The sequence below is a fragment of the Podarcis cretensis genome (genome assembly GCF_951804945.1).
Source record: "Podarcis cretensis genome assembly, chromosome: 7".
Classification (NCBI taxonomy): domain Eukaryota; kingdom Metazoa; phylum Chordata; class Lepidosauria; order Squamata; family Lacertidae; genus Podarcis; species Podarcis cretensis.
Window position 1 is genome coordinate 28,861,544 of NC_137176.1, and position 26,800 is coordinate 28,888,343.

The 26,800-nt window shown below is 42.3% G+C and overlaps 1 protein-coding gene across 1 annotated transcript; it reads right to left on the minus strand.

Annotated features, from left to right (window-relative positions):
• Positions 1 to 3,372: 3,372 nt before the first annotated feature.
• EEF1E1 (eukaryotic translation elongation factor 1 epsilon 1) lies at positions 3,373 to 8,284 on the minus strand. Its single transcript, XM_079985118.1, has 4 exons — positions 8,141 to 8,284; positions 5,741 to 5,941; positions 4,682 to 4,777; positions 3,373 to 3,990 (listed from the first exon to the last, which is right to left on the minus strand). The coding sequence occupies exons 1-4, from the start codon at positions 8,249 to 8,251 to the stop codon at positions 3,853 to 3,855; spliced, it is 546 nt and encodes a 181-aa protein (XP_079841244.1). The 5' UTR covers positions 8,252 to 8,284; the 3' UTR covers positions 3,373 to 3,852.
• Positions 8,285 to 26,800: the final 18,516 nt, after the last annotated feature.

Below are 26,800 nucleotides of genomic sequence, written 5' to 3' on the forward strand. Positions count from 1 at the left end.
AGCCACAAATTTTGCTTTCATAAAATAGGGTCTGGTGCACAGGTGCACAATTCAGGTTGTTGCTTTTTTGCATTGTATGCTCACATAATTTTGTCACAGTTTAGTCACTGAAGCGTTTTTTTTCTTTCTAATGGAAAGGAAAGCAGGCAGTAGTTATAAAAAGGCAGCGTTTGCAGATCCTGTACCTGTCAGTTCATACGATAGAGTCATCAAGTCATAAAGCTCTGGGAATATTTATGGCTCTGAGCATGAAAATCAACATATGTAGTCATCATATAGAGTTTTGGGGAAGATTTACTAAACAAATTGTGTCACTTTTGCCTTGCTAGGGAACCCGCTTTCTCTTTTAGGGATCATCTTGCCATTTATGATTAGTGTTAGCGGCTTTCTGGATTGTAAAATCTTCGGATTAACATGCCGAGTCCTGTCATTTTTCCCACAGGCTGTCTAGCAATGATAATCCACTAAAGGATTGTTTCATCCAAGTGGCGGTGTTTGAGTCAAATGCTGGCAACAGGCAGGGAAACCCAAACCTGTTGAGGCAGACTTCTCACGACACACAAAGATTTGAAATGACAGCCTTTAAGAGAGGGTTGGGGGGGGTGAGCAGAAAAGGAGACATACATTGCGTGAGCAGAATAAGTCCATGGGCAGCATCTGTGATGGAAGACTGAGACCGTGGTCGTGATTGTTGGAAGTTTGTGGGCTGTGATGATGATCCTGGTCAAAGCAGGCCTGGGGCTGCACTCTTTGGAGTAGTTGCCTTGTCAGATTAGTCATACGGTTACCATATTTGATGCTCAACCTGGACAGACAGGCCTGCCAGGCAGGAACTGCTCAGGCAGATGATGTTAGGGGGAGCACAAAAATTATCCACTGCAAGACTAAGAAGACAGATGACACCCAGCAGGAACAGCAAGCCAAATCCACGGAATCCACAATACAGCTGGCTGGCCCTAGGCTACCTGCCTCTTTGAAGTGGAATAGACATCACCGACGAGCTGTCACGTTAGATCATGAGACTGGAAAAAGCTGAAAGAGATTTAGTTCATCCAATAAAATGGAAAGTTTAATGGCTCCATATCTTCCTAAAGGGGGCCAAGGTAACACAGGAATGGAAAAGGGGGAATCCTTAAGATGCAACCACAATAAAAAAATTACCAACCTCCCCCCTTTTTTATGGGGAGTGAAGGATGAGCCAGGCTCTCTTCAGCAGCAGCTGAAATGATTGCAGTCACTACCCATACTGGAAATAAAAGTTACGCCTGCAGAAACGCTAGGCAAAGCAGTAACAAGCAATCACTACAAAATCAAGCTCCCTCTCCAATCTTTTAACTTCTTTCTACATTACTCTAAAGCTTGGGGGCTATAGCTAATGATATAAATCCACCACATGACACGGAATGCTAGAATGCGAAGGTTGTGTACGTGAGAGTGCGTGCAAGAATCTGTATATTCAAAAAGCATGCGAATATACAACAGGGGTACTTTCTTATAAATGCTTTGTGATAAAGATTTGACCCGATTTATTTGAAAGTGAAAGGACATAATTTCATTTCACTACATCAGAAGTATAGCACTATGGTTCCTAATGCACAGGAAAGTGTTTAAAGTGTAGGGAGGATATATGAAATGGAGTGTTCTGATAATGGAGAACAGCAGGCTTGTCTAATTATGGATGCCGAGAAGAAATATTGCTCTCCAAAGGGCAAAAGTTAAAAAGCCACCAATCTATTAAACTGCCACATTTCTACAAGTTTTAGATTGATGGTTAAAAGTCCATAGAAACAGGGGAGGCAGTTTTTCTTTTATTTTTTAAAATGTAAATGAGAAAGGATTGAATATGTATTTAATTCTATGACAAAAAAAAAGAAGATAAAAAGTGAAATATGGCCAGTCCAGAGTAAGGACGGTTTAAAGCAGGATAATAGATCCCTATAAATTTAATGGAAACGATCACTAGAAAAGATAAGAGATAGCAGCTGTCCTACCTGCAGGCAAAAACCTTTTAAAACTTTTCTTCCCAATCTTTTGTTTTCTGACAACTTAACTCCTATGAGTGATGGTATAGGGCAAAGTTGTATCCGTACTGCTTAAATCAAAGAAATAGTATTATCTTACTCATGGTAATAGTAGCTAACCTGTTTTGAGACTGCATGGATATAAATGCATATTTAAGTTTATTATATTTCCTCCCCCCCCACCTTCCCCCCCCCCCCAAGGAGCTCAAGATGGTCACATAGTTCTCTCCCTCATTTAATCTCCAGAACAACTCTGAGAGTTAGGTTAGGCTGAAAGGCAGTGATCTACCCAACAGTATGTAAATATATAAATGGTACTTTAATGGGACACCTCAACATCACTCTTTGAATTTCGTACTTTTCCATGGCACTGCCATATCCCTTGCTGTGCATAGCAAGATTCTTATTCTTCTGCCACTTTAAAACAAAGCGTTTCATACCAGACGGAACCAAGACAGATTGCCACATGTCTGAACCCATTACAAGGTGTGGGAAATCACCTGACAATGGACTGAAAATCATTTCATCCCGGTGTACATAGTACTGTAAGGATAAAATTAAGGAGGAGTAAATAAATACATTTCTCATCAAACGTGAACAGTGATTTAAAGCCCCAGGTTAGGTTAATGCTCTTCATTCTATCCAACTATGGGGGGGGGGTGCTCTCTCATAAAAGCAAAGCAGAATATTTGTTGTTACTTAAAATGGGGATGGCCAGTGCAATTCTTCTAAATAAAATAATAATAGCAGCTAAGAAAGGGATAAAGTGGCGGGTCTCACGCTATCTACTATATGATGGACACTATGTATGTAGCAGCTTCCGCAAAATGATACAGTTGGCCTCCACTTGTTAGAATGGCAGGAGATAAAGTCTGTTCCATTCATGCAGTTTGATGCAACCCACTGTGTATATTACCCTTCTTGAGGAGGTCAGGAATGATACACATGGAGTTTCTGGGTACCTTCCTATTCCGGTACCAGTCAGGTTACCAACAGAGATGTGTTTATTAACAAATGCCTGCAAACCATTCTGCAGGTCAACAATTCCTAAATGTTCTGTAATATGTAAACACCAGCTCCTCTTACTGAACACGGAATGTGCCTAAACTAGAGAGAGGACCACCTACATTTGTTTGCACTGGGCATAAGTTGCTGCCTGAAAATAATAAGGCACAAAAGGCAGGAGCCTGAAAATAGCAGAAAATATAATGAAGAAGTTTCTGTGGAACTAAGATAGTATGAGTTTTGTTTTTAAATGATTAGTTCCTTATTCCATTCACCCTTGATACTTTAATATTTTGTATCAATTTCTATCTTCCCCCAACTCCTAGAAATAAATAATAAAAACAAGGGCTTTTAAAATAATTTATCACATAAATATGATTTGCTACCAGTACATTTGGCTTCTGCTTCAAAATTATTGGCACAATATATTTTTTCATAGTTAACTTTTTACAAAACAAGTGTAAACATTCATAGGAGAAAAATACAAGGGAGTACTATGCATGATACAATTCAGACCAATAGCACAGCTGACATATTGCAGTAAAAGTTCTATACGTTTCCATACGATAAAAGCTAAGTTCCTATGCATCTGTATGGTTAAAATAAATGTTCTACTTTAAGAAGCTTGATTCACATTTCACTTGTTGAAATTTGCCAAAACAACGGTTTTAATGAAGTCCGTATTTCTAGACAGCTACTCAATGCAACTTTATTACTTTAGGCACCAACTGTTCAGCTTCACATATGGAAATGGCAGAAACCAAGGCTTGCACATTAGTCGTTCTAAAGGACGTTTTTCACTTCCTAGGAAATCCTAACACAGCACTTAATGTGTATTATAGAGTCTGTTCTTGATGAAGACTATGCTAGACAGATGTTGCCGGATACCTGGATAATGCTGAATATGATTAAACCAACGAGAGACGTTAAGGTATTTCTCCTTCTCCTGCACTGTAAGGTCGGCCTAAATAATGGAAGAAAAAGTAAGTTTCACATATTATGATTAACAGCAATATATAGTGTCCATTAACCTGTTAAATCAGGTCTCAAAATTTGAATTGTGGAAGTATGGCCCATTCATTTGATTTCATACTAAATAAGATTCTTCACTAGTTTATCACCACGATCCAATCCTCTGTCCTATGCAACAACAAAAAACCATGAGTTCTTTTATTGTTCTGGTTTCATCTGTTCTGCTATCACATAAACTTTGCCACCCCCAGTATTCAAATAATACAATTCATTCTGTGCTTATTGTTCTATTTGCTATGTGAACTGATGCAATGGCTGCATGATATGGAAACAGCATTTTCAAAGGTTAAGGGGGGCGTGAGTAAACTTCCAGATGGATGACCTTGGACTGGTCCTTTGCCCCCATTCCACCCTGCATTATTAGAGATGGAGGGAAGAACCCCAATTCGTTGCTTTCATGCTCTTTGCTTTCATGCTCCAGATGTATAGGATACAGATAACCTTGATATTATGGAAATATAGTCAGGAAAACACCAAACATTTTTCTAACACTAACATAATGGAAAAACCCTTGAAACGTTATGACCCTTTTCTTTTGAAGTTACTATTGACAGAGGAACGGAAATCAAATTTTGAAAAAGGAAGGCATCTCCCAACCAAATCTGTAACAAGCTTGTACTCACTATGATGTGGTGCAGTCCATAGTACAGTAAAATATCTGCTAAAGTAAAATTGTGTCCTGTAATATAGACTTTGTCTTCAAGGTATGAATTCAGGTCCTAGAAAGAAACAAAATGAATGCACTTCAGAAAAAAAGAAATACTTAAAATACACTCTTCCACATACTGTCACCACGACTGATAGGCTTATATGTATGCACAATCACTATAGAGTAATTGAATATGTAGTCTGAGCAAGTCTCCCAGTTCCTCAACCAGTTCTTCCACTCTGCTCAGTGCTGACTCAGGGTGCTAAAGCAGACAGGGACTGAAAATACAGAGTGAAAATTGTTGTTCCATTCCTCTCCCAACAGTTCCTTATAATATATAGGCATAATGTATCCTTACTCAGAATAGTTGCTGTGAACTAAGGATGGAAGAAAAGTAGTGGAGGATGATCCACAAGGGCTAATGGGGCACTGCCTCACCAAGTTCAGACTGCTCTTAACCAGTCCCCACCTGCCTCCTTCCTTCTTTACAATGAGTTCAGGGGGTGGCCTTGGCTGTCAGCTTCCTTCTCAAGTCTCAGTGCTACCTTTGCAGAATTCAGCAAAGAGGAGGATGGGGACACAACCAGAACTAGTAGACTCCGGCTGCTATTGACTCTGGCCCTACCTATTGTTAGTCTGTCTCCTGGTTCCAATGGGCAGCCTCCACTGGTTACCAGTGAATGACAGCTCTTTTCAAGAGGACAGTCACACAATCCAATAACTAAGAATTAGAACAATTGTAAAATCAGACTGAAAATTTGGTACTAAGCACAGAGCATTGTGCAGCCGAAGCTGCACACATTTAAATCCCATTGATTTCAATGGGATAGTCAACTACAATGAATACCTTAAGAGATATTATATATGAACTGCCACTGGTTAAATTCAGTTCATATTGCAAAAAAACACTAAAAAAACAAAAACAACTGCTAATTTCAGTGGGTCTACTCTGAGTAAAACTTAATTGGAAACAACCCAGCAATTATGTTACCTTGAGATCCAAACTTTCAGTGTGAGAAACTGTTACTCTTACCTTCAAAATTAGTCGAATATCTTCTTTACTGGACTGTTTATCTACTTGCGTTACTCTGTATTCTAACCACTGCTGAACTATTGCTTTCTCTTCTGTGGTGCTCCCAAGCAGCTGTTCCTTCTTTGCTTGTTTGACTAGATGGATGGCTATAGTTGTCAGTCCTGTCAGACTGGGGCCATTGTTCATCTGCAGTACAGGAGTCTAAGAGAAGGAATTCAAGCCAATTCAGTTATTCGGATGCAGAACAATATTTGAACTTCTGCTGCAAGGCATCTTGTCAAACTCCATTTTATAAAAGAAAAGCTACCTTGTGTGAAATAAAAATCCAACTAAATTTCTTGGAAATTAATCCCATTTAATAAATGAATTAAGACTAGACTCAAGTGATTACAGGAAGAAATGCAGTTTTATAACCCTCTACACATGGTTTTTTAAAATCATTTTGAGCAGAACACACCCACACAAAGCTGAAAAACTGAACAGAGAAATAACACCAAGGGGCCCAAAGCCTTGCTTCATAATATTTCAAATACAAGTGGGTCCAATATGGAGTATTTCAGCTATTGATTTCCTACAAAATAAGTAATGGGGAACCAGGAAGAGCCTTTTCGGTAGTGGCACCTGCCCTGTGGAACGCTCTCCCATCAGATGTCAAGGAAATAAACAACTATCTGACTTTTAGAAGACACCTGAAGGCAGCCCTGTTTAGGGAAGTTTTTAATGTTTGTTTTTTTATCGTGTTTTTAATATTCTGTTGTGAGCCACTGAGAGTGGCTGGGAAAACCCAGCCAGATGGGCAGGGTATAAATAATAAAATTATTATTGTTATTTGTTATTATTTTAGGAGCATCCATGGGTTATCAGCAAGAACCACATTCAAGTTCATATACATCCAGCACCACCACCTGGTTAAGGGTTGCCCAGAAAGAACCATTTCAGTATGCACATGAAAGTTTGAAATAATCTACTAAAAACAACCTAACATATTTTGGAGAAGGGTTCACAAAAGACCACATTTTCTCCAATATAAGAGTGTTCCGACATTTAAAACACTCCCCCCCCCTCAATGGAATTGTTAACTGCAGTACTCAGATCTGATGAATGCGTATCAAATGGTGCAAACCCATTCACTCCCTTTTCCAAAGAAGCCAACCTGGAGGAAAGCAATCCACAGACATAGCCCAAAACCAATGTTTCATTTCCAAAGTTGTAACATCAGAAGCTGAGACATTTTCTTAAGGCCTAGCCATACAACAGAAACATATGTTGTTGTTTCTTATGCCCCAGTGAAGAGAAGGAAGCAGTTAAGAGAAAGATGCATGAGAAGTCATCCATTGGTGCTCATGTATAGATTTAAGATCATGTAGATTAGTTTTTATTTAAAATGAATGGCAACGGGAGAGCGGGAAGAGCCTCTGACAACATTTCCAGCGCAACCTCGTGCACGTCTGGGCAGAAAGCAAGTCCCATCACGCTCAGTTGGGTGGGTGCAAATCGCAGCCCCAAAATAAACTGCTAATAACCAGCGCCTGTGTTATCATGAGACTAACTAGGGCGCAGCCCCCAGAGGGACCTTAGGGGCTCACAGATTATTCAAAAGGATTTGTGTGCCTTACGTGTTTTCTTTTGCATTTGAGAAAGGCAATCAAATAGTCGGGTTAACTTTGCAGAACGGGCAAAGCTGACAGGAAAAATCCGAAACCAGCATGATCAAGTATTCCCAAAAGGACTGGAGTAAATTTATACGAGATCTGAAAGATTATTGTAAGCAATTAACATCATCAGTAGGATTGCCTGAAGACTTTTAATGAGAATTTTTATACCTTTCTATATTTATTTAAAATTTGAGCCATTTTGTAATGAGTGTAATTAGAATCGGAAAACATGCAAATTACAATGATATAAAGGTTAATTTTGAGCCGGGAGGGAAGGAAGTCGATAGGATCTAAAGAGCCAAGGAGATAAAGTGGATAAGAATGATGTGAATTTATATTATTAAATGGAATATATATGTGTGTGTGTGTGTGTGTGTGTGTGTGTTTGTGTGTATATATAGTCGGGTTACTTATTCTTGCTAATTTAGCAGTTTCAAGCGCTGTACTTTTCGGGTCTCCCTCCCCCCCCCCCCGAGACACCTGCGAAGTTAGCAATTATTTTGTGCATGCAGTTAGCTTTGCCTAGAGAGCTGCAAAACATCCTGGCACCGGCCCAGTTCATAGTACCATCTGTCAGAGGGGGCTGGACTAGATGAGCTTTGGGGATCCCCCTTCCAAGCCAGTTCTGAGGAGAATCTCCATTCAAACGCGCCTCGGTCGGTCTGCCTGGCGAAGGCAGCCAGCTCCTCCCTCCCTCCCTCCATTAACCGCCAGCCCCCTTTTCCCTCCCCGGCACCCTCTTCACCTTCCGCTCTCCTTGCCCGCTGTACTTGTTCCCCTTCTTCAAGCCCAGGGTCTTCTCCAGCAGGCTCAGCTCCTCGGCGGCCGGGCCAGGCCCCACGACGGCGGCCGCCATCTTTCGGCGAAAGGGAAGAAGAAGGGGGTGGGGCGCTCTCAGCCGAGCGGCCTGCGCCGCGATTGGGGGAGGCTCGTTTAGTCCCGCCCCTCCCGAGGCGTGACTCTCTCCCCGGCCGAATCGGAGAAGACGCCGGGGAAGGACTGACGTGGGCAAGGTGGCGGGCGCGTTGGCGCGCATGCGCGAGAGGGCACACACGCGCGCCCCTTGATAGCCCAGCCTGCTTGGCGCCCGAGAGGATGCTGCCGGTTTAAAGCGGTATCCTTCGCAGTCCCGTGTGCTGGGGCAGCAAACGCAGCGTGTATCTCTCCAGCGAGAGGCTGCCAGATATCTGGGAGGAGCTGCACGAAGGAACTGGATCATGCCATAAGACCTTTCTCCTCCTCGTCCTCAGAAGTTTGCTTGTTTGTTTTCGTTTTTAAAATTGCACACATTTACAGTATAGGCATGGATTTACGTGCCCAGTCAGTGAGCAGACTGTCCCAATCTTCTCTTTCACTGACATTCTGTTTCATATTCTTTGGATTGCTGCATCCCCAAATAAATTTCCACCCCTTCCTCTCCATAGCTGTCAACTTTCAGATTTGAAAATAAGAGATCAGCAGCCTCGAAAATAAGGAATCTGCAGCCAAAATAAAGGATCAGCAGCCTCACCTGTCCCAGGCACTCCTGTCTTCCACTGCATCCCGCAGTTTGATCAAACTCATGCTGGTAGCTTCGAGAACACTGTCCAACCATCTCGTTCTCATGGTTCAATGTTAAGGTAAAGGTAAAGGCACCCCTGCCCGTACGGGCCAGTCTTGACAGACTCTAGGGTTGTGCGCCCATCTCACTCAAGAGGCCGGGGACCAGCGCTGTCCAGAGACACTTCCGGGTCACATGGCCAGCGTGACAAAGCTGCATCTGGCGAGCCAGCGCAGCACACGGAAACGCCGTTTACCTTCCCACCAGTAAGTGGTCCCTATTTATCTACTTGCACCCGGGGGTGCTTTCGAACTGCTAGGTTGGCAGGCACTGGGACCGAGCAGCGGGAGCGCACCCCGCCACGGGGATTCGAACCGCCGACCTTTCGATCGGCAAGCCCTAGGCGCTGAGGCTTTTACCCACAGCGCCACCCGCGTCCCTCCGGTTCAATGTTACTAGTGAGCAAAGGTTCAATGTTACTAGTGAGCAAAGTTACCAAGTCAGGATTTGAATCTTGGTCCTAACTTTTGGGGTTAAGTTTCTATTTAGCTGTCCTTTAATACTGACAAACCGTATCTCCCATTCATCTGTCAGATCCCCTGTAAATCTAAAGTAAACTTTTTTAAAATTCCTTGTAAACCATCCCCCAAAATTTCTTTGCAAGCTTGCATAGCCACCACATGTGTATTAACAATCCTTCAACTTCCAGACATTCCCACATAAGTTTGATCCTCTCACACATTTTTGCAATCTTACTGAGCATCAGTTACCGCCTGTAGATCATTTTTTTGGCTATTCTCTTTAATTGCATAAGGTGGTTTTAGTTGCTGCTACTCCTGGTGGCTGTATAGAAACTCTCAGAATCAAATGCAGCATGCCATTGAATTCCTATTTTTGGGGGGGAACAACAGCAGGAGGGGACTCTGCCTTGTAGACTATTTATTGTTTGTTTGTTTAATTTCTATACCTCCATCCGAGGATCACAGGGTGGTTTCTTTTATTAAATTTGCATACCCTCTGGACCATGGGTGTAGCCAGGGAGACAGCTGCCCCCCCCAAGTAAGTAAAAAAACCCTAACTGACCAATCACCTCGCAAATAGTTCAGTTCTGCCCCCCCCCCCCCACATAAATCCTGCCCATCTAACATAAATACCAACTATGCCTTGGCTCCTCCCTTGGAAATGTCCTTTTTGATCCAAACTGACTACAATGTGAAGCCAAGGTTTATTCATTGTTCAATTACTCAAAATCCATTGGGGTTTGCTTGAGCAAAACAAACCATGATCCCTGGTTCAGATGTAACACTAGGCAAGTGATTGTGGCTTGTTACTCTCACTTGGGCTAGGGTTTACTGTGATGATGTGAACTAGGGACTCAGCTAAGGTAAAGGTAAAGGTACCCCTGCCCGTACGGGCAAGTCTTGACAGACTCTGGGGTTGTGCGCCCATCTCACTTAAGAGGCCAGGGGCCAGCGCTGTCCGGAGACACTTCCGGGTCACGTGGCCAGCGTGACATCGCTGCTCTGGCGAGCCAGAGCCGCACACGGAAACGCCGTTTACCTTCCCGCTGGTAAGCGGTCCCTATTTATCTACTTGCACCCGGAGGTGCTTTCAAACTGCTAGGTTGGCAGGCGCTGGGACCGAGCAGCGGGAGCGCACCCCGCCGCAGGGATTCGAACCACCGACCTTTCGACCGGCAAGCCCTAGGCGCTGAGGCTTTAACCCACAGCGCCACCTGCAAATAGAATGTTTTAAATGTGCTGTAAAATGCAATACACAAATGTGAAACTAGATGGCGACAGTGAGCTATGCAAAATTCAATTTATTTTTCAAAATGTTTTTTTTTAAAAAAGCATTTTCAGAGCTTTTTTTATATGTGTGTAGATTCCACCTAGGTCAAGGAGTGAGTGCTGACCCTGTTCAGATGCAATAATCCCAACTTGTATTCCAAAAAGACATGATGGGCTATTGGTTATATTGTAGGTTTGTTAATATTAATTATTTTAGCTGATTTTAACACTATTTTAACACTGTAATACACCCTGGAACCTTATGGGGAAGAAATTATTATTATTATTATTATTAATCATCATCATCATAATTATTGAAGTACGCAGAAACCATGTGCAATCCAGTTTAACCAAATTCTTTTGCAGCCTTGACTGATAATGTGAGTTTTTACATGAATGCCCCATGACCCCATATTCTGGTACCAAATGCCAAAAGAACATTGCAGTCCAGCACAATTTCCTGCTATTCTGCCACCATCAAAACATGGTCATATATTGTGTAGCAGATCTTTCTTTTGATTTTCAAAAATATTTGGAGCTTAGCATCTAACAGACCTGCTGATTAGTCATGCATACCTGAAGGAGCGTTTCCACCCCCATCGTTCTGCCTGGACACTGAGATCCAGCGCCGAGGGCCTTCTGGCGGTTCCCTCAATGGGAGAAGTGAGGTTACAGGGAACCAGACAGAGGGCCTTCTTGGTAGTGACACCCACCCTGTGGAACACCCTCCCTTCAGATGTGAAGGAAATAAGCAGCTATCCTATCACTAAAAGACATCTTAAGGCAGCCCTGTTTAGGGAAGTTTTTAATATTTAATGCTGTATTGTTTTTAACACTCGATTGGGAGCCGCCCAGAGTGGCTGGGGAGACTCAGCCAGATGGGCGGGGTATAAATAATAAATTATTATTATTATTATTAATACACCTACTATTTCTAGGGACTTTTTTTTTGCTGTTTAGATAGGAAATCTTTATAAGTGGAAATCAAGAAATATCTATATCTATATATCTATATCTAAATGCCACTGCTCCTGAAGTCAGCGTCAAATTCTCCACTGACTGCCATGTAGCTATCTTTTGTGAATAATCCTGCTTGCCATGTCTATATCATGCAGTCCCCCAATAAATAGTGCATTTGACATTTTGCTCAGCATGATGTATATTGCAATGTAGACGACTTATTTCTTGGATTTCCACCTATTCATGTTAAAAATATGCTCTCTTTGGACTGCAAAACAATGCAGGCATGCACCCGAGCTTTTTCGGGTGTGCATTTCTCCTTTGTTCCAGTAGATGGAGCTTCATGATTAAAGCATGGCGATGGCAACATGCCTCCGCGAGGGAGGGCGATGGATGGTGCAGTTCCACTTTGCTTAGAGGGATCCGTGTTCTGTGAGCATGCTTGCTATATGGGTTCATGCGCGTGCAACACACACCCATGTCAGGACCCTCAGTCTCAGTGGAAAGAACTTGAAATATCTATTCTGTCAAACAGAGCGCAACTCTAATCTACTGTTATCATAGTCAAGTTTTAACTTGAAAGTACCTTAGGTTATAAAATAAACGTCAGAAACAATTAATTTGGCGCATGAAACATGAAGCGGATATGACTGTCCTTCGGAGAAAGCCTGACAGCTTTATGGATGTCACTGTAGGATCTGTTAAAACGAGCCTTGCTTGCCAGCGAATTTTTGAGTGTGTCATCTTGCTGTTAGCTGTACCATAATTTTTTGTCAATGTAGCTTTGAGTCTCAAACATTGCAGAAGCCTTCGCCAATTAATGCCAAAGCTAAACAATGCAGCTAGATATTGCCTGCATGCGCTTTCGGTTTGCACTGGGTATTGGAGATTTAATTATAAATCAAGAATATAAAGTTGGATGGCATATGAAAGGAAAGTCTTTCGAAACTAATACATTAGGGCAAATCTTTTTCCTGTTGCTAATACAACCCTTGAACCTTTGCCATTGGGATGAGTTCAAGTCCCCCTATAGAAGGAAATCTTCATTTTATCTTGCTATGATTGTGCATTCTACTCTGTCTTGTATTTTCCACGGAGAGGTGTGCATGGGGAATGCAAGTTATTTCTGGATCAGAGATTCCTAAAAAGCATCTTCGTAGTGATTCATAACCAGCATTTCAGTCTTCGCAGGGAGCCAAAGCAACCAAATATATAAATAAAATGCTGGATTTGGCAGTGAGAGAGACCATGAATTGTACACTCTCAGCCTAACCACCTCACATGGTCGTTGTGAGGATAAGATGGAAGTGGGGAATACAAATGTAATTAACAGCTGGTGCCGACTTCCAGATATTTTAGCCCAAGCTGATTCTCCCATGTTCATTTGTACCATATTTAATCTCTGATGCCACAGTGGCATGGTTAAAGGTGAATTCAAGTTTGCACAGAAGGGGTTAGAATTCAGCTTTAAAAAGGGCCCGTAGCAGTTGGATACACACAGCCCCATTCCACCCTCCCTTTTATTTGTTATTTGTTATTTATTTTTTCCACAATCCCAATGTTTATAATGCCCACCCATAATAATTTGCTTCTGTATCTTCTGCTCTCCAGCCGACAAACCTCCATGTTTTAAAAACAATGTTGTGGTTGTTCCCCTCTACATATTTACTCAAGCTGTCATTGTGGATAAGGATTGTGTTAGGTTAAGTCTGTGTGTGATTGCAGCCTCAACCTCCATGCAATTAAACACAGAGATATTGCCAGTTACAGATATTGCCGTTATTCACTTTCATGTGGACTTCAGACTGGGATGTGCGTGTGAAAAAGACTGCAGTTTTTGCTTGAACTGACTGATTCATTGAGGTTCCTAAGGCCCTGCCTTTCTAGGACAACATTTTTGTTTAATGATTATTTATTTTAATAAATTATTTGATTTTTATGTATATTGCTGATATACACACATGCTTACTGCTTTTTTAAAAACTGCTTTTATTGCCCCTTGTTTACCTTGTGAGCCACCTTGTGGAAAGGCAGCGAATAAATTCAAGCCCCATCTAATCCGTAATGTTGAAAGGAAGGGCCTGCCAGATGACAAGACGTCTTTCACTTCCAGTTTTGTCTTACCTGAGATCCTTATCCTGAGATCAAGGCATCTTGAATGTGCACAGCATACTAGCAAGCGGACCACATCTCTCCATATAGGAAACCAGTCTATGAAGCCTCCGAAAGCCTTTTAGCCAAGAGAGAGGGGGGGGGGGGGAGAGACTTCTAACTAGCAAGCAGCTCGATCAGTAGCAGCTGCTGTTGTGAACGAGGCTTGTGCTAGAGACGCGGATGTGTTAAAGAAGTGCTGTCAGCACCTGAGGCAGGGTCCATTGGCACATCTTCAGCAGCAAGGAGGCTCCTGGATTTGCCCCACGGGAGATGATGGCAGCTTGTCGTGAAATTTTTGCAACAGAATGTCTTTCCAATGTTCTGATTTCGCCCCAGGAAGAGGGGTGACCTCAACGCTGCCCCTTAAAATGGGGGGTTGCCTGAACATGCAATACTAGCACCCATTCTCTATTACACTGGTCTCCCTGCCCCCATTAAGCATTAATTTAATAACAATAACTTGTAAGTGTTACAAAGAATTCAGAAGTGCTTGATATGTAAGTTTTCCTTACAGCAACCTTGTAAGTAGGGCCCCCGCCGCAGCAGGGTAGAGGGAAGGAAAGGGACCTGCCCAAGGCCACTGAGCGCTTGGGCGTGGACTTCCTGCTCATAGGTAAAGGTAAAGGGACCCCTGACCATTAGGTCCAGTCGTGACCAACTCTGGGGTTGTGGCACTCATCTCGCTTTATTGGCCAAGGGAGCCGGCGTACAGCTTCCGGGTCATGTGGCCAGCATGACTAAGCCGCTTCTGGCAAACCAGAGCAGCGCACAGAAACGCCATTTACCTTCCTGCCAGAGCGGTACCTATCTATCTACTTGCACTTTGACGTGCTTTCAAACTGCTAGGTTGGCAGGAGCAGGGACCAAGCAACAGGAGCTCACCCCATCGCGGGGATTCGAACCACCAACCTTCTGATCGGCAAGCCCTAGGCTCTGTGGTTTAACCTACAGCGCCACCCGTGTCCCCTCACAGCTCATGCTCTAACCCTAAAGTGTGCCAGTTTTCTTCATGTGATAGGCTTCATGTGACCACTACAGTGAGGACTGCTTGAGGATGGCTTTCAGGATACCAGCAGAGTGATTAGGTTCTGCCTCAAGTTTTGCCTTTGTTTTGTTTGAACAAGTGATTCGTTCTGCTTCAAAATCCATTTAAGGGACCTCTTCATAGCCCTAGATTTTAGGGGATCAGAAAGACACACTATTATCAGTGCATCCGATCCTTGTGTAGTATGAACCAGGTCGTCAACCTGTGTTGGCTGGTTTCTCCCTTGGTTCACTTCACAACCATATAGGCTGTAGCCAGGGCTTTTTTTCCCCCAGCCGGAACTCACTGGAACTCAGTTTTGACATCTCTTAGGTGGGTGCCACTGCCATTATATGAGAACAAAGGAGGTGCTCATGGAGAGTTCCAGCATCTCTTTTTCTAGAAAAATAACACTTGAAGAATGAGTTCCATATTGGTTTGCCTGCAAGAGCTCAGGACCAAAAAATGAGCTTCCCAGTTTTGATCAGTGGGATATTGGAGGGTATGTTGTCTATCTACACCAGCCATAATTGTCAATGGTGGTGAGGATCTGGAAAGGTATTGTATATTTGTATGAACGATACCATCATGCCAAACTGGGGTAAAAAATGTCTGTCGTCTTTTGATTAGTTTCCAGTTTGAGCTGCAATATATGGGTTTCAGCCCTCATCTCCCAGGCCCAAGTCCAACGCAGTCTCATGGGAGCTCTATTTACGATGTTGCTTTTCGTAATTTACAGTTGCAGGATACAACAGGAGTTTTTGTAAACTGCTAAAGAGCAGTTTGGATTATCAAAGTAATTTTATTTTTCCACAGAGACAGGATGGTTAAAAAAAAAAAAAAAGCTCAAGATTTTGGCCCATGCTAGTTGTTATATAACCTCCTAGCACAACAACTCTCTCAAACCGAAAAACATCATAGTGGACATGATCGCTATGTGCAAATCTATATTTAATCTATCAGCTTGCATAAGGACAACTGAATTTGTGTCTCTCTCTATGAATTTAAGACTGTGTCTGCTTGTCAGAGCTCTTTTTCCAAGCTGACATTAACCGCAGCCAAGGAAAACATCTCTATTGACATCAGCATATGCATACAGTATGATGCATTTTGGGGACAGAATGTGATACTGCATGGCAAACTGAAAAGGGAAGCACAAGGCGAAGAAAATCCTTTATTTCTTGAGAGCCTTGCATTGCGCAGAATGGCTTATTTGAGGATCAACTGAAGGGAAGTATATAGCAGTTTGTTCCTTTGCTACTATTTCCTTTCTTTTGCCATGAATTAGTGGTTCGGCAGATTATGCAAACAATGGCTTATGAACAAGGAGGTCCACAAAGGTTATGAATTCAGAGCTTAAGGGTGCAGTCTGAAAACTTGCCTGAATACCCAGAAAACTGCTGCCAGTAGTACAGTAGTGAGCTGGATAGACAAATGGTTTGACTTGGTGCAAGGCAGCTTCCAATGCAGTCCTAAATATGCTTACTAGTGAGCAGGCCCTGTGGAACACAATGGGACCTACTTGTGAATGAACCTGCCTAGGGTTGCACTGTGCTTCTGCCATCTGCATTTCACAGAGTAGGACTGCGTTTTTGAACAAACTATATCGTTTTGTTTCATTATCATGCACTGCTTCGCACATCTTTTGATGGAAAAATGGTGCATACGTTTTTTTAAAAAAGAGATAAAAACAAAACTAGTGATGCAACGTGGTTGGGAGTAAAAGACTGTGTTGCAAATGGACTGGGTTTTCCGTTTTGTTTAACATTTCTTAGCTTGGAATTGCTGTGTGCAATGGTAGTGAAGGGGTGTCAAGTTGAGGTTCCTCACTGAATGTGCATCCTGCTTTTCATTCTGATGCCTCCTTCCTGAAGGGAAATTTCAAATATATTCCATGTTTCACATTTCTCCAGAGCTCCTTGAAAATGGGTTTGGAGGGCTGGATTAGGATTTCTACTTGACATGCAGTATTATCTTTCTGATGTCTTTGAGAGCCAGTGTGGTGTAGTGGTTAAGAGCAGTGGACTCGTAATCTGGTGAACCGGGTTCGATTTCCCGCTCATGCACATGTAGCTGCTGGGTGACCTTGGGCTAGTCACACTTCTCTCAGCCCCACTCACCTCACAGAGTGTTTGTTGTGGGGGAGGAAGGGAAAGGAGATTGTTAGCCGCTTTGAGACTCCTTCGGGTAGTGATAAAGTGGGATATCAAATCCAAACTCTTCTTCTTCTTCTTCCTAGCAAAGCTGCAATCCTCACAATGTCTACTGAGAAGTAAGTCCTTTTGAATTCCATGGTGCTTACTCCCAGGTAAGTGGAATTATGATGGCAGCCTAAGTGTGCACAGAACTGCAGCCTTAAGCTTACATGAAGTAGTTATGTATGAGATCACACAATTAATATACTAGTCACTTTTTAAAAAGTTATTGATAATACTTAACTATGCAGTGAATACAACAGATTGAGAAGATAACTGGTAATAGTTTAGAAAAGAAGTACAAATCAAAGCATTTTGAGATTTCTTTTTTTAAAAAAATGTGCGTGTAGAATAGGAACATGTCTTCAAATCCTTTTCATGCGAGTTCATTTTCTGCCAGCAAAGGGAATTTAATCTGCTCGACACACCAAATCATTGAGAGAGCAGTACATTTATTCATTAAAGTAATCAATCAGTGGAAATAGGATTTCCCCAGTATATATATTAAATGGCAGAAATGATGAGTTCATAAAAATGTCAAGAAATTTTCATCTCTGTTATCTCTTTCTTAGGTCAGCTCTCTTCAAACAGATTATCTCATTTGTGGGAGATCTCCTTATTCTATCTTTCTCATGGAAAGTAGAGTATCTAAAGTACTGCACAGACATTAAAATTAAGCAGAAATGATAGGAATTGTCAAGCACAGCAAGAACGACGATAACCTGCTCTTTTGAATGAATAGGCTGGCGTTAGTAGTTGCTCATTTCTGCAATGAATATATTAACAGTTCCCTTAGAAAAATACCAGCCTCTGTCAGTATTTGGTGATATGGGGCAAAATCCAGCAAAAATTGAGCACCATTGAATGGCGTTTATTTCAAATAGAGAGTCACTTTTTCTTCTTCACAGGATTGCTGTGGGAATAAAATGAGAGAAAATGCTATGGGTTTGTCTGCGTGTTTGCAGCTGTTTACTTTCCCATCTAATTTTCATAGCTTTCCCCTGTAAATTTGGGTTTACTTGATATGGGGATAATCCAATAAATGGGGGAAAATTGGCTCCAAACCGTTCCATTCGAGATCAACTGCCATCAACCTTGCCATCCAACATTGTATAGAAGGCCACAGACTCCCCAACCCTGTTAAAAAGGAAGAAAGGTTCCCAGTGAAAGAGGATTCTATCATCCCCTCTGGTCTCCATCTTACTGAAACTTAATACAGAGCTTCTCTCTGCTATATTCCTGGTTTTTCTGAAATGGCTGGTTCCTTAATTTGTCCACCTTCTTCCATCACCTGCAGTTCCACCTGCACTCTTGGCATCTAAGGCTCCACCATTCATGAAAATAGGAAGGTTAGCATGAATCATGCCAAGTTTTTTAAAGGCTGTTCTTTGAGAAAGTCTAGGTCCAGGTGGAGCAACCCACATAATGCCTCATCAAGTTTATGTCACTGTCCTTTCGCTTCAACTTTGAATGGATGATGCACAATAAAGCCTTAGGAAGGAAAAATACAACTGGATGATTGAATATAGCACCTTTCTATCCAATAGACCCAGATTGCTTTGGAAGAGCAAAAGCACACATAGGCTGCGTACAAATAATTCCCAAAGAATCTTGGAGACTTTAGTTTACTCCTCACAGAAATACAATTATCAGCACCCTTAGCAAACGACAGTTTCCAGGATTTTTTTGGGTGAGGGGAAAAAAATGTGTTTTAAATGGGTATGGTGTGTTCATAGCCTGTTATTCCAGTGTATTCTAAGGCCCTGTTGATACATTACAGCACAGCTGGCTAACCCCAGAGTCTGGGGACTGATTGGCTTTCCAAGCAAATTTTTCTGCCCCTCAAGAACCCAATGATTTTGGCAGGGGTGGAGAAAAGGGAAATAAAGAAGTGTTGCACGCCACCCCAATTTCTGAGTGCTGCGAGATTCCAGGGCTTCCAGGTTTGTGTTTCCTTTTGGAAATGAAACGCAGTGGAAACTATGGTGACTTTGTGATATATGGTTTATTTACAGATATATACATCCTGAGACTATTCTGGGGGGGTTGGTTTCACAACAACAACACCCCAAGAGGGTGTTGCTTCTCCCATATCTACAGCTGTGGATTCAATCAGACCCTCTTCCCAGCTTGCCACCTTTACCAGACTGCAACCTTTCCCCTCCAGGTCACATTCCAGCTGACCCTACACTCCAAACCCTGGCTTTTGTTCTTCTAACTAACTCTGAGCAGAGGGAGGGGCCTCAACCACTTGCCATCTGGCACAGTCTTTGCCTTCTCAATGGCTTTCTAAATGGGACATTGCCTTCCCCATTGTCTTTCTTAATGGCTCGTCTCCCAGGCGATTGCCAAGGCTGGCCCAGCTATTCCAGCAATTGAATCCATGCTGGATCCAGGAATTAGAAGTGGGGGGGGGGGTCCAGGCATTCAGACTACCCCCCCCCCCACAAAACTCGTAACAGTAGACACTGCATTTGAGGGTGAGGAAGTTTAAACATCTCTGATGGGGATGTAAATCACCATGGCGCTAGTAATCAGATCTTGATATATGGGGAGGGATGATTACCCCTTTTATCAGCTGATGGAGGGGAGTGACTGTGTGCCTGGACATATCCTGTGTATGTGTTTTGTATACATGAAAGAGTGTGGGCTGACCACTCCCACTTTTGGCCACACACACTACTGACGCAGAATGAATGAGTCCATTGGGCCAAAAATGGACAGCCATTGCTCTATTACAGGTTGCCATGTTTCCCGCTGCTGCCTTATTGGATCCCCTGCTGCACTGGAAATATGCAGATGCAATCACACTACACTCAAGATCCATGGCTTTATACCTGGATAAGCGCAAAAGAATAAAGATAATGCATACGATGTTACATCAGTACTAGGCTGCAACCTCAAGGAAGGGAGGGTGATTTCCCAGCTGCTGAGAATCCGGCCCATTTATGACGGTCTTCTACCTGACAGCCCGCGTTTTGCTTTGCTGTGTCTCCGCTAACTTAAGCGATGCACAGAAAACCCTCGCAAAATTGAAAAAAATATTGTACACCACCCCATGTCAGGTATTCTGTACCTCAAGAGTGGTAGAGAAAGCATGTTCTTTTCACTTATCAACGAAAGAACAGCATTGTTATTTCTACTGTTTTTATTGTCAGGATTTTTTATTTCCACTGCCATGATTTAGACAACCTTCCCTAACCAATAACCCACGATCCAGTCCTCTGGGGGAGAAACAAGGGAGAGGGGAACTTGGCTGTTCTGAAACACATTACAGCACATGGAATGGAACTGACTCCGGGCTGCAAGTAGAATGGAAAATGTCTATTTTCTACATATAAGCAGTGGGTGGGATTTGCCTGCAAATGATTTTTTCTGACACATCAACAACCTCTGGATCCTCTCCAGTTCTCCAGATGATGCGAATACTAAAACAGTAAGTCTCTAAATGATTTTTTTTTTAAACACACACACACATACAATCATGAATATGACTTGCTCATTGTACTGTGAAATTAAATACCTCAGAGCTGGACTTGGCAGACAAGAGAAAATTTATGGATACATGGAGTCAGATGCTACAAAGCTGGTATATGGAAATAAAAGTTACAGTTCTGCATGCCATTCTTGCCATGGAGTTTCAAGACCAATTCATGCCAGAGGGCTTTGTAAACAGTAGTTCTTCTATAAGAGTCTCTGAGCATAAGGCTGTTCTATTGATGGGGAGGGTTAAAGGCCCTGCAAAGAACATGGTATCTCTTACTAAGCAACATCCAAAGATCCCAAACCTCTCTTGCCCATTTACTACACATAAGGATGGGCAAGTTAATCAATTTCCATTTCTACGAGTTTCTCATTTGTCCATTCTTCAGTCCATTTCACTGCATTTCTGTGTCATTTGCATTTCTTTTTTTTTTTTTATAAAGTCCTTGTGAAAATTTATCGGCCTTTGAATTTATCCTAATACACACATTGTTGCATACAACTTTGTCACTTTATTTTGGTGGGAGAATTGTGTTGCAAAATCTAGAGAAGTACGGATTTCAAAGAGAGCTGCATTTCGGTTTGGGTACAGTTCTGGGAAGTGCGAATTAGGTATGTTTGTATTAAAAGGAGAACCAAAACGAATTTCTCCTCCCTCCCTAACTACCCTCTCTCTTCCATCCGACTTCACACCAAAGTACAGACCCACTCAGGAAGGCCAGACAGTCATTGTCTTGCCATTGGGTATTGGTGTATTGATGTCTCGATGTACCAACCCTCCTCTATGGAATCCCTTCTAGGCAAGAGATAAGGTGAGGAGCAAAGCACAGCAAGCCAATAGCTAAACCTAGCCAGGTCACCTGACCCCTGCTGGTTAGCACAGCCCAGGGAGCAGCCTTCAAAGGATGCTGCGTCAACTAGGCTTCACCAATCCCAACCAGACAAGCCACAGTGATGAGATGAAGCGGTGAAGCACAGGGGATGGTTCCAGCTTAGTCTATGCAAAAGAGTAAACAACTCAAGGCACTAAACAGACACCATGCATTTCTGTAATGTAGATAGGAAAAGTTGTTAGACTTTGGAAAGAATACATCTATGGCCTACAGCCAATGGAATATATCAGGGCTGTCCAGCTTCCAAGAGACTGTGATCTACAAACACTATAAGAAAACTGGCAGTGATCTACCCATTGGATTGACCAGAGTTGTTGAGCTTTTTCTAGGAAAGTTTCATTAAAGTTGTTGAGCTATTTTTAGGGAAGCCAAAGTTGTTGAGGATCCTGTGATCAACCAGGATTGACCAGGGGCATCTCGTGATCGACCAGTAGATTGTGATCGACCTGTTGGACAGCCCTGGAATATACAATAATAACCATCTTATGTGACTTCACAACACTGAAATGTGGACCAGCGTATCCAAATATCATATCAATGTATTCTGAATTGTCTGTGTCCTCTGAAACAACCAGAGGGTCCCAAGCTCCCCTCATTGTATTCTGGAACACCCTGCTTTTTTCTAAAGAACACTTGTTTCCCCCCAAAGGAGTATTTGCCTAAGAGAAATAATGCACACCACACAAGACTTTTGACTATACGTGCAGCAGAATGTGTTGGTGGGAATGGAATGCACCAATACAGGGTGCAAATAAGAGGCACCTTTAAAAAAAAAAAGTTCCCTCATTTTAAAAGCAAGCTAACCTTCCTGCAAGTAAAGCACCCAGCATATTAGGGGAAAAATTTCTTTCCTGCCCCACTTGCTGCTATGGGCGCATCCTATTGTATGTGAAGGGGGAAGTCAGACAATAATAATATCAAGCACAAACACTGTTTCTTTCTTATTTAAGAGGAGCATTCATAGATGTCACCCCCTTCCTGCAGTCTGAAGCGGTACAGCTCATTCTGCCACTTTAACACCCAAATCACGTCATTCCCACCTTATTCTTCTTCACATGGCAACCAGGCCCTGTTTAGAATTTGTTCTGCAATATACTGTCATTGTGACTGCTGCCATTTCATCCTTCCGCCTTCCTGATGCTGCCTGTTTGTTTAGCCACCTGAGGTCGCTGTGGGACCATATTATCTCAGAAAACACATCCTTTACAAGAAAAAACAACAAGATAAGCAAGCACCTTGCTAGTGGAAGAACGAGCAATAGCAACATAATCTTTACCTCAGTTTATAAAAAAAAAGAGGACTAACTGACGGTTGTAATTTTGATGGAGATTTACCTGTAGGCAATACAGCAATCAAACTCACACTGTTAAGGGGAGGTTGATTGAGTTAATGAACACAATATAATTGTTCGGTACTACAAACTAAGGATGGATTTTCATGTGTACATGTTTTGTGGTGGTGGGGAGGAGAATTGAATTAGGAACATATACATTAGATGTGCGCGCACACAAGCAACTAAAATTGAACATATTCTCTCCCCTCACCTCAATCCAACTATATTTTTCAATTCTGTGTTCTATAGAAACACCCTTAGGTCTCATTTGCCCAAACAAGAAACTGTTTTAAACCCAATATGAACAGAAGCTGCTGCTACATGAGGCAGTCAGTTCACATGTAGCTTCTTCTTTTTTTTGGGGGGGGGGGGGTTGTGGTTAAATAAAATGATCCCGGCAGCAGGGAGCAAATGATGGTGTTGATAAAGATTATACCCCACTCTTCTACCTTTGTAATCAGACCACTTAAACATGTTTAAGGAGACTTTCCCTGATGTGTCAGCCAGACGTTTTATGGAATATTAATTGTAAAATGGTAGAATTTGCTTCATTGTCTTTAGAAGTTCAATAACTTCTGGCAATGAAGCAGTTTATATATATATATGAAAGAATAAAATTAATAACAAAATGTTAAAAGTGCCATTCTGCAGCACAATTAACAGGAGTCCTAGAGAATCAAAGGCATCAGTTCAAACCACAAAAGACAGCTGAGATGAAGAGAAAAGCCAGTACTGGCCCAAGACATTCTGCTGGCTAGTGCAGAACCAAAATGGCAGTCATCCCCTTTACCTGTAGCAAAGCCCAAATGGTTCCCTCTGCACCGTTAGAGCCAAGGCCTTAATAAATTCTTGGTGTATCAGACACCAGTTCCAGCTTTCATCTATCCTTCTGCCTCCATAATCTGTGTCAGGGTTAGCCCTGACTAAAACTAAAGCAACAGCTGCATTTAAACAATGAAACGTTAACAGGCATTCTGTTTGGAAGGTATTCCACAGCTATGGCACAACCACTGAAAAGGCCCTGCAGCCTTCTCAGCAGCATAGTAGGCAATGCTTCTGAGGCCAGGTTTAAAGTCTAGGCAGGTCTAAAGAAGCAAATGATTCATAAGGGAACCTGGTCACAGAACATTGGGGGCCACTGGAAAGGCCATTACTGTACTAGCACTCAGATTCAGCCAGAAACATAGCAGTTAGTTAATAATCATATACGTATTAGGACAATAATGTTATTTATATATCTATATAATAATGTATGGAAATGTAACTGGTTATATTTAGTGCACCTTACTATATCTTTCTTTCTTAATGTATTTTTGCGCTTTTTTCTCCCTTCTTTTTCATCACTTTATTTTCTATAACTGAAATTATTTTAATAAAATATTAATGAAAGATACATTTCTAATCTCTAATTCTACTTTTAAGTATTTCTCTAGGAAATGGATGGGAAGTACAGTCAAGAACTGGGTTACGAGCTTCACTGAACTCCCTTCCTACAATAAAAAGAACTCAATTTAATTTTTATTAGATGGTTAAAAGCATGCATGAGAGAAGTGGGGTTTGTCAAGTAGCACCTCATCTCTCGCATGATCTCCCCAGGGAGACTCCCCTTGTGCCTACTCAGGTGTCTTTCGGGTGAAGAAAACACATTTTAAAAATTTTTCTAGGCTTTAAAATTATTTATTTTGGGTTATTTATAAAAGAGAGTTTTAAGGTTTTTATGCTGCATAGTCTTCAGTTGTTTTAGTGCCTTTTTGGTTTTTTAAAGAGTTTTTATTGACATATGGAATTACAGTGGTACCTCTGGATGCGAATGGGATCTGTTCCGGAGCCCCGTTCACATTCTGAAGTGAATGCAACCCGCGTGCGCATGGGTCGCAATTTGCAGCTTCTACGCATGCGCGTGATGTCATTTTGCGCGTCTGCGCATGCACGAGCGGCAAAACCCGGAAGTAACGCATTCCGTTACTTCCGGGTCGCCGTGGAGCGCGATCCAAAAATGCTCAACCCGAAGCTACTTCAACCCGAGGTATGACTGTATTGAATGGCAGAGTACAACTCCTTAAAATAAATAAACTTTGGCAATAATAACTGGTGCACCATTCACAGTACTATCACTTACCATTTACGTCCTGTCTATACTGCAAAATGTGTACAGCTGAACTCTTTCTGAACAAGATAGCAACTCACATAGTCTTAACATCGTTCTCATGCTACCTGTCTCTCTGGCTTGTGTGTGTGTGCTCTGCTCTGCCTATGGCCAGCTGCTTATGAATATGCCTCCTCTTAGCAGGGTACAGACATTACAGCTCATGTTTAATTCTGTATGGGAAAGAGCCATAGCTCACTGGTAGAGTAAATGACTTGCAAGCAGAAGGGCCCAGATTCAATCCCTGGCCTCTTCAGGTAGGGCTGGGAAAGACTTCCATCTGAAACCTGAAGAACTGCCATTAAGTGAGCCAGTGTGGTGTAGTGGTTAAGAGCGATAGACTCGTAATCTGTGGAACCGGGTTCGCGTCTCCGCTCCACCACATGCAGCTAGCTGCTGGGTGACCTTGGGCCAGTAACACTTCTCTGAAGTCTCTCAACCTCACTCACCTCACAGAGTGTTTGTTGTGGGGGAGGAAAGGAAAGGAGATTGTTAGCCGCTTTGAGACTCCTCAGGGTACTGTACTGATAAAGCGGGATATCAAATCCAAACTCCTCCTCCTCCTCCTCCTCCTCCTCCTCCTCCTCCTCCTCCTCTTCTTCTTCTTCTTCTTCTTCTTCTTCTTCTTCTTCTTCTTCTTCTTCAGCTTGGACAATATTTACGTGGAAGGAACAATGATCTGACTCTGTATACGGCGGCTTCTTAAGTTCCCGCCTGAGAAATGATGAAGTTAAATGAGTTGCAGATCTGCAACAAAACTAGAATACGTGCTTAATCAAAAGGCAGAGATGGTGACCTAAGTCTTTACCTTTCACAACGGATGGGGCCATCTAATGCAACAAAAAAGAGTTAAAATCCCAGCCTAAACAAAGAAGATACAAGCACAATGGAAGGGTGGAGGAGGGCAAATCAAGCATAAGAATTCTCTCAGTTCTTATACTTTAATGTTTGCGTGAGCTGTAGATGAAACATGAGAATGAAATCAAACACAAATCTGCCCTGGTTTAGCTAATTAATTACAGAAAAGAATGAACTTTCTTCATTACTGCATTTGTTATTAAAGATAAATGTTGGAAGTACTGCTAATCTGGGTCACATAATTTAATCAGTATGCAAGCCTTAAGCAGGCATTCTTTGATATCCTCGTGCCTCACTGTTGCTTATTCTCCATAGCCAAAACAGCAAAGAGACTTGTGGCACCTTAAAGCCTGACAGATTCATTATGGCATCAGCTTTTGAGAACGAGCTTGTCATTTATTGGAGCCTTGACCTAGCTGGACTCAGCCTGGGAACTTCCTCACCTCAAGTGTCGGAGCTCAGTTCTCGTGTGTGCAAAGTAGGATGTCAACATGATTTTGTTGATCTCTGCTTTGCATGGCTGAGGGGAGAGCCCACCTTTAAGCTAGAGCTGAAATGAATATGCTTCCAAAATTCTCCTTTGCTGATGCTGATGTTGTGCATTCCCCTGATAATCCTCTGAATTCTATAATATTTGCTAAACAGTGTCTGAATATTTGGTACTTGTATTTAATACCCAACAATATTCTGTGTCAATGGTTGACGTTTGACAGTATTTGAGAGTTGACGTGCAGTCTGGTATTTAACTATGCTGGTACCTGATACCACTGATAAATCACCCAAGTTTTCAAACTTTCTTCCTTAACAGATCCTGTTTCAATGAATTTGTCTGTCAAAGAACTGCTGCACATCTGTCATAAGGTCATGTCTGAACAGGGCCAGCTGGAGGCAAAGGACAAGATGACGCCTTTCTGGTTCCATATATAGAAGCTGATTGGAATGATGGTTGACTCTTACTTCAACGCTGGAGATTGGATAGCTTCCTTCAACACACCTGAAGGCAGCAGGCTAGCTTAGAGAAATGATTGC

Bases quoted from the DNA above. Each gene is read 5' to 3' on its own strand.
- EEF1E1 (XM_079985118.1), bottom strand. From the start codon at position 8,251: ATGGCGGCCGCCGTCGTGGGGCCTGGCCCGGCCGCCGAGGAGCTGAGC. The intron at 4,778-5,740 runs GTAAGAGTAACA...GTTTCTTTCTAG, and splicing joins ATATTCGACTAATTTTGAAG to GACCTGAATTCATACCTTGA. The intron at 3,991-4,681 runs GTGAGTACAAGC...TCCATTATTTAG, and splicing joins ATGGACTGCACCACATCATA to GCCGACCTTACAGTGCAGGA.